We start from the raw sequence: 8589 nt of genomic DNA on the forward strand, positions 1-8589 counted from the left end.
ATGGTTATGGAGCTGCTTTAATTGCTGTTTTTGAGGGTTTTAGAAGACTGAGATCCGAAGGAAAATGGGTGGCTTAGATGGCTGAAACGAGATGGTGTTTCGGAGCTACTGCACAGTGGCGTTCAACTGCGTTTTTTTAGCTGCTCGAAAATTTCCTGTGGTTTCGCGGTTGTTTTTGGGTAAAACAAGGTTTGTTTTTAGGGCTGGTTTTTTATTAGGAGGAAAGGGTAGGGTGGCGGCTTTAGGATAGGAGGGATTGCAGCGGGGTGGTGGCGGGTGGTAGTTTGTGAAGTGAAAAATGAGAGGAGTGAATTGAAAATAATATAGAAGGAGAGTGGATTGAAGGAAGCTGCCATTGTTGATTTTCTTTCAAGGCCGGAAGAAGAAGAAGTTTGGGGGAGGGATAAGGTGGGTGGGATGGGTGATAAGGAAGAAAAAGAAAAAGAAATTGAGCAGGTCAAACAAATGGGGCGGGTAAAAAAATAAAGCGGATTTATGATACCCATATTGATGAAGTGAAATGAAGAGTCGTGGCCTAATAAAATGCTACCAACACATTAAAATTCGGCCCCACATCTGCTGCCGTTAAATTGAGAGGTATTTTTAGCAATAGAAATAACGGTGGAGATATTTTAAAATCAATAGGTGGACGGAGCACGATAGTAAATCATTTAAAATACGATAAGGGTACTTTTAACCCTTTTCCGTTTATTTTATGTTCATCACACTTGTCATCGAACCAATTGAGATAGACAAGGGAGTTCCTCGTACACTGGATTTAAGCAAAGAAAAGCACACGAGTTTGGTAATGAAGCAGTTGACGATGAAATGGTCTTGCATATGGAAGCATGGGAGCTGTAGACATATGCAGGATCCGATTTTAGTGCCTCATTTATTGGCGGCTACCTGAAAGTCACCGTAAAGCAGAGCTATCTGACCAAGGGAGGAGCATCGCCGACACAAATGTATGGTGTGGAATTTAATATTTGAAGCATCAAATTCATAGTTTGTTTTATTTATTGGTCCCTGTTAAATATCTATATATATTTAATAAAGTATAAGGTCTAAACAAAAGTTATTAGATTCAATCGAACCCATATTAAGTACTCTAGCTTCGCTTCTGTGTGGTATCACTAGTCAAGCTATTTAAGCCGATCATGGACAATGTTATAAAAATTCACTCGCAGCATTATATATATATATATATATATATATATATATATATATATATATATATATATATATATATATATATATATATATATATAAAGGCATAACATATTTTTTTAAAAATAAATTTTATCAACTAATCATAGTTGATAACACATACAGGGTCAGTGTGCAAATACTAAACACTTCAGTTAATCTCTGTCTTGCATTTGCAGTTAATAACGTAGCGCAAATATAAACCTAGAACTATGGTAGAGTAGTTTCTTGATTTTTCTAACTATTTATTTTCCTCATAAAGTATGAAATTATGTGTGAATGATGTCTGGGATAGCTCAAACATGGACTGATAGGCACGCACATCTGCCTACTATCATTGCAATTTGCGTCTTGTAGATGCATTTAAGCTCGTTAATCATTTGATTAATTGCCATCTGTAATTATCTTCTTTTTCCCTTCAGAGGAAAGTTAATTATAAGAAAGATCTCGAATACACACAGATATTTTAATCAACACTAGTCTGTTTAAAACATGTCGCAAATGTAGTAGTAATTAATATATGATAGTGCGCCACCTTCAACTAGATCATTATATTTTGGTGCATTAGGTCCACACATTTGCAACCAAATCTTCGTCATGAACGAAAGGACTCTAATCTCTCAAATTTCTAGAAGATAAGTTCTATTTATAGGATACACCATTTTATTATTATTATGATTGTTGTTGTGAGCTAACTTAAATTACAATATTCTCTTTATTTTAGAAAGTTATGATGGAATTTATAGTACAAAAGTCAAAACATCTAATTTTCAGCCTAAAATTAAATATTGATTTCTTAAACTTTGTGAAATGAATTAGTACTCTTTCTTAAGCTAAAGTAGTCCAGATTATCATTTTTTTTAAAACTTGAAAATATTTGGGAAAAAAAATCAGTGAGAAAATCTAACTCTTCAAATAGTAACGTCATAAATAGTGTCAATCGGCTAGACCGTGATGAAATTTATCCATTTGTACCTAAGAGTGGTCTGCTCTTTGAATTCTCTGCCAACCTAAGATTACTATTTCTCAGTTCTCACTTCTCACTTCTCACAAGAAAGTATGACATCACTCTACTCTACGCGCAGAGGTAATCCATTTAATATACATTCTTTCCGTATTTTGGCGCAGCTTCAGCTTATCGAGGATATGATCTTGATAGGAAGATTTGGAGGTCGAGGATTAGGGTAGCAGAGCAAGTAGTCTAGGGTGTTCATAACAGTAGCATTGGCACACAATCTCGCTTTCTATTAGTATAGGTTTTTATGACTAACTCTTTTCTTGTCTATATTTTCATTAATGTAGTGCTTATGCTTTCCTGAGCCGAGGGTCTATTGAAAATAGCCTCTCTATCCTCACAAGGTAGGGTCTATATTTCTATATTTTCATTAATGTAGTGCTTATACTTTCCTGAGCCGAGGGTCTATTGAAGTACACACTACCCTCTCCAGACCCCACGGTATTAAAAAGGATTTAGACTGAACGCAAATCATAAAATATAAAATAAATACTGAAAGGAACTATATTCATGTGCGGAGCAGTACGGTATTTCGTGGTTACAGCATGGGCTGCTTTTGTATCTACCTATTTATTCAATTTTGAAACTCCAACTACGCATTGGATCATGTATTTCAGCAACTTACAAATGTCAGAAGTTACAAAGAAAGAGTCCGCATTTATCTATTAACAAAAGTTTAATTACAATTTCGCTATGTGAACTATGCCAAAAAAAAAAAAAAAGGAAAACTGTTAACAAGAAGAATGAAAAAGTAAACAGAAAAATCCCAAGCACGAGACCCTTCTCAGTTTTCTGTGATCTAAAGACAAGAGTTGCTGAATTTACACAAGTTTGAGAGGATCTGTATCATATGACTACTAGCAATTATAGTAGTAGGAAAATAAGGCCAAAGGGGCGGTTGTCAATTAACAACTCCATAGTCACCCTCCCTGCTCTTCCTTGTCTCCCCAACACCACTGTCCAGCAATTTAAATACAAAGGGAAAATCCAAATTGTGCAAACCAAAATTATCTTGGACCCCATTCTAGTTATCCCTTTGTTATTTCAATTTGTATCCTTGACCAATAAGATTTTCTTCTCTTATGTCACACATCTTCATGACTTCATCTTCCTCTTTAATCTTTTTTTTTTTTAATTTCTTTCCATTTTAGAACTAAACATCAGTATTGGAGGAGTCGAGCGGGAAACAAGTATCTTCACCACCAGTATTCCATAGAAAATTAGCATAATTAGCTGCATAGAATGAGTTGCTTGGTTCTGCAGCTATGGCTTCAAGAAAAGTTTCTTCTGCAGCCCAAAGGTCCTTCCTTACTTGCCACAGAAAATTTGCATACTTATTCAATGCCTCTGCATCCTTTGGCTCCACCTTTGATGCTTTCTTGAAGTACTCCTCCGCTCTGTTCATAACAACAACACAAAATAATTAATATCCACAGTTAACCAAATTATATACACCCGCTATACAAAGAATTTTTACACTATTATATTTTTAACCTGTTGTCGCAGGTACTCTGCATTATTTCTTTAGGTTATAGATCAACTTAATATGATTATTTACGTTTAGGTCTCTAGCCGCAGGTCTATCGAAACAGCCTCTGTCCTTCCTTCCAGTTTCAAGGTACCCTCCCAGAAGCTAAATTCATTCTGAAATATCAACAGTAAGTTGCACCTTGGGGCATTTACTGCTCTCTTATGAGGTAGTACTGCAAGACTGAAATGGGGCCTATACACAGTGATATTTAACAGGAAGTTGCACCTTGGGCCCGCACAGATTGATATAATTGGAGAAAAGAAATAAAAGTACTACGACAGACTCCCCTATCAAGATTCAACAATGCCACCCAAAAATTACAGAAAATGACCATTGCTTTGTGAAGGTGATTTTTCAAGCCGCCCAAAACAATTCAAAACAAGCAACTACTCTTGACATGAAGATCAGCTAATGAGCTAAAAGTCATGACTTAATCTGCCAATTAGATCTAGTTCCCCTTAGTAGAAAAAAAGGATTAAAAATCTAACATAGAAATGAGAAAAAGAGAAAATTTAGGTACCTGTCATAATCTTGGGCGACCAAGAAAAGAAATTGAGCATAGTTGGCTAGCAAAAGAGTGTTCTGTGGTTCTTGGTTGAGTCCCATTTGATACAGCAACTCTGTTCTGAAATAATCTGCGTAATCATCTACTTCAATATTTGCATATATTGGTGACACAAATCTCTGCATAGTTTCATAATCTAAGGACTCATCTCTTGTTGCGGCTTGCATCTTAGAAGCCTCATCTACAATTGAATCCCAAAGCTTCAACTCTTCTTCCCTTGTTTCTTGAGCAGATACACCCTCTTCTTCACTGATCCGAGTATTCGAAGAAATCCCATCAGGAATAACGGTATAATAATTAGACGACAGACCTCCATCACCATCATTTCCACTAGTAATTGGCTTGTAATTCCCACCACCTCCATTACTTCCACCAATGAATGTAACCTTCCCACTTGAAGATGACACTGAAAATGTCTTAATTGCAGAAGTATCAAACTTTTGATTAAAATTACTCTCTTCCAAAGTAGAAACAGTTTCTGTAAGTGGTGGTGGTGGTGGTGTAGCAGCAATAGCAGCACTGTTTGCCATAGAATGAACACTATAATTAGCCAGCAGTATCATCACATATACCATTAAAGTAGGTGTATGTGAAAATACTTGCTGAAATAGCCACACAAAAGATGCATGCATCTCCTTTTGTACTCTCACCAAAATCCCCTGTAGATCTTCATAATACAACATTTCCCTCATCTGCATAGTATAGCTTTGCAGCTCTCGAATTATGAACACCATATTCGAAAATGCTTTTTTCACTGAACAATATGCTGATTCACCTGCTTCTCTCACCCCATCTTGCCATTGTTTTTTTCTCTTTATAATCCTAAGGGAGAAAGGCAGATCCACGCTATTCGCCTTCCATTCGATATTCGCAGGAATTATCTCGTCTCTTTCAGGCCAATCCGGTTGTTCTAAAGGATCAAACGGCTTATGATTCTCCAAAAACTTAATATCACTACCACTAGTAACAATCTCACAACTTGTTTCAATAGAGTCAACAATAGCTTCAAGCTGAGAACTCATAGTATTTTGATTTTCAACGTCTGAAAGTTGGAATTTAAGGGCCAATTCTTGAATTTCCTTAGAGAACTCTTCATCTGAAAATGAATCTAAGCTGGCACTTGTGCTAGAAGCCCTTGTAATTGTTCTGGTTCTTGGCTTGAGTTGCTCACAAGATTGAGACCTGTGTAAATTCAAGATTTGGGAACCAAAAAGAGCAGATTGGTCCAGCCTATGGACATAACGGCAGATAAGAGATCCTCTGCTGCTAATACTACGTCGTTTTGAAGAAGGTGAAGAGATTGCAGAAGCAAGAGTTTGAGAAGAAGAAGAAGAAGAAGAGGATGAAGAGTGAGGAACAAAGGATTGATTCCATTGCAAACATGTTGTTGCAACTTTCACTCCCATTTTTTTGTACTCAAAATTGTTAACCAAGAGACTATATGGTGGTGGAAAAAAAAAGTCTCAACCTTTTGATTCGGATCCACAAAAAGGCTTCACCTTTCTTTCTTTTAACTCGACCCCAAAACCTGCAAAAACAATTAAAAATGAACCGACCAAAAAAGTCAAATTCAAGGAAAGTGGTACCATAGTTTAAGTTGAACTGAATCAGTAAACGCAAAAAAAAATTAAAAAAAATACACAATATAACCAAAAAGACCGTGCTCCAATGATTATACTCAGCCATCAAAATCGGATCAAAGAAACAGAGTCCAAGAAAATGAATACTAACGAAAATGGAATAGAAATTCACGTCAAAGTATTTTGAAACTTACGTAGTAATAGGCACTGTCACTGGAAAAGCTGAAGACGGTACCTTTTCTCCGATGAGTTGCGGAGTTATTTTCGGTGGAGAGAGCGAAGTACGAGCACCTTAAGTTCGCTTATCAAGATTAGCAGTGTAGTTGAGGTCTTATATATATGCACGTTTCAACAAAATAAAATACAGGAGTATTTCATTTTAATTAAAAAAATAAATAAATAAAAAAATCTTAACAGAGTCCAAAAGCGAGCGGAGAAGTATGAATAGAATAAAAGAGTATTATAAATATACACGTACATTTAAGGTTGGGAAGTTGCCGGTTCCCAGTATAATTGTGTACTGCTAGGATATTTTTTGACAGCTGTTCCCGGTCAAAGCCAAATTGCATGGAGATTGTTGTTTTATTTATTTTATTTTTAAATATTTAAGAAAATCTTCTGAAAAGTATTGTCGTTTGAAGAAGTGATTCAACCAATTTTTTCAAAAAAAAAAAAAATCTTTTCTTACCATATACTAGCTGTTAAACGTTTAAAAAAGTTCTAATCATCCAACAAAATTCGTTTTTTTAAACGAACTATTTTTATTTTTTTTCAAAAAGTTCTTTCATAAAATTACCTCCAAAAGATATCTAAATTTTCAAGGCTCTTATAAGTTAGAATATTAATTGCATTGAAGGGTTAAAAATTAAATACAGTGGTAAACTGCATAAAATACATAGTTGGCAGGGTTTTTAATTGAAACTATAAATGATAAAATTACTGTATTTTGCACATATAAACGGGTAAATCCCTTTAGTATAATATATTTTAGTAATGCAGTGACAAATGCGTCCAGGTTCTGTCACTATTTAAATGACCTTTTGTTTTCTATTACTACTGACTACACAAATATACGAAGTACGAACAAGCAACAAGTGGGTAAAAGATCTCCCACAAAAGGAATCAAATCGTATAAATTACTACTAGTATTAAATTATACACACATAAATTCACGTCTCTGAATTTGCCGGTAGCCAGTTAAACGTTTGTATAGGAACTTTAGTTATTTACAGCTATTTTGAGGAGTCAAAGCCAAATTGGAGTGTTAGCAAACGGGAGACTCGTTGGGTGATTAGTGATTTTAACGCGTCTGTGTTCACGGGACTTCTGGATCTGAACCAAGAATGGGCTCGTGCCACGTGTCCATTCACTATTGAGTTTTTTTTTTATTTTTACTTTAAGAGGAAACGTGAGTTCACCGACCCAAGTGTCCATTTTGCTGACAGGTGTAATAAAGTGTAAATTTGGTTTATGGCTCACATTTACTGTAATTAATTACTTAAGATTCATAATGGGCAAGGTGGTTAAGGATTGTTTCGTACAAGGACTAATTATGCACTGAGCATAAAAAAAGGATTGTTACGTGAAGATTTATAAAATCGACTTATTATATTCATGTTGTCTCAAGTATAAAGTAATATCTAAATTAAGGTATAAATTATAACTGTCAAAATAAGTTATATCCATTTTTGTGCTGAAATTATTGGTTCATAATCCATCTAACAAATCTTTAATTGCAATTTTGTTGGAGACAATTTCAAATGTGAAGATTTCTATAAATATGGTTTGCAGTCGACTTAAGCAAGAAACACGAAGGGTGTGCGTGTGATATTTTAGCAAGATGAATCTTTAATGATTTGCTAAATTTAAAGAGGAGCAACCTCATCAATTTTATACAAAAGAAATTTCCTTTAATCAATATGCACAGTGTAGTTTTAAAATAAATTTTAAAAAAAAGATTTAATTAAATCTCTTTCAGACAATAGGAAATACTTAAAGGACAAAAAATTAATGTGAGAGAATCTGTTAAACGACATCAATATTCCAGTATTCAAGTTAATAATCTTTAAACAAAGAAAAAGTAAAGAAAATACATAAAATGTATTAAATCAGAACGCTCAGGGTGTTTTTTGTAATATCGGTGCTTTTGGTTTGTGAACGTGTTGATTACTGTTACTTTATGTGATGAGTCAAGTAAAGCACAAGACTAACATAATACAAAGTACAAACCAAAGCATAACTATCAAAAGAGAAAATCCGACACATGATTAAGGACTAATTGTGTAATGAGTCAACTTAAGATTCCAAAAGTAGTACTTTTTGCACACAGGCTTTTGCTCTTTTCACTTTCGTTTTTTAATTAAAGATTTTAAATAATGAGGATTATTTTTCCCCCAAGCTGTAGCGCAGATTTCCTCTACGTTATTGTTGCTAATTTTCTTTTCCCACTAAACTTCCTCTTTATTCCTTCTTTTTGCGATTAGATCGAATTTGATGCCAAATCAATTTTATTTGGTAAATTGTGATAAGTGAAACCGACGATGAATAAAGACGGGAAGTCAGAGGAAATAGAAATTAAATATAGTCACATACACATATCTGTCATCGCCCATTAAATAGCATGTGCATAATCTTTCCGTTCAAATAAAAATCAGAAAGAAAAGAAAAAAAAAAGAATCTGTCCCTCTTGCAT

At 34.6% G+C, this 8589-nt stretch overlaps 1 protein-coding gene across 1 annotated transcript; it reads right to left on the reverse strand.

Annotated features, from left to right (window-relative positions):
• Window positions 1–2854: 2854 nt before the first annotated feature.
• On the reverse strand, window positions 2855–6213 carry LOC109205505. The gene is made up of 3 exons (XM_019368221.1): window positions 6092–6213; window positions 4273–5845; window positions 2855–3618 (listed from the first exon to the last, which is right to left on the reverse strand). Exons 2-3 carry the CDS (start codon window positions 5721–5723, stop codon window positions 3375–3377), a joined length of 1695 nt encoding a protein of 564 aa, XP_019223766.1. The 5' UTR covers window positions 5724–5845; window positions 6092–6213; the 3' UTR covers window positions 2855–3374.
• Window positions 6214–8589: the final 2376 nt, after the last annotated feature.

The sequence above is a fragment of the Nicotiana attenuata genome, unplaced genomic scaffold, assembly GCF_001879085.1.
Source record: "Nicotiana attenuata strain UT unplaced genomic scaffold, NIATTr2, whole genome shotgun sequence".
Classification (NCBI taxonomy): domain Eukaryota; kingdom Viridiplantae; phylum Streptophyta; class Magnoliopsida; order Solanales; family Solanaceae; genus Nicotiana; species Nicotiana attenuata.

Bases quoted from the DNA above. Each gene is read 5' to 3' on its own strand.
- LOC109205505 (XM_019368221.1), bottom strand. From the start codon at position 5,723: ATGGGAGTGAAAGTTGCAACAACATGTTTGCAATGGAATCAATCCTTT. The intron at 3,619-4,272 runs GTACCTAAATTT...TGTTATGAACAG, and splicing joins GTCGCCCAAGATTATGACAG to AGCGGAGGAGTACTTCAAGA.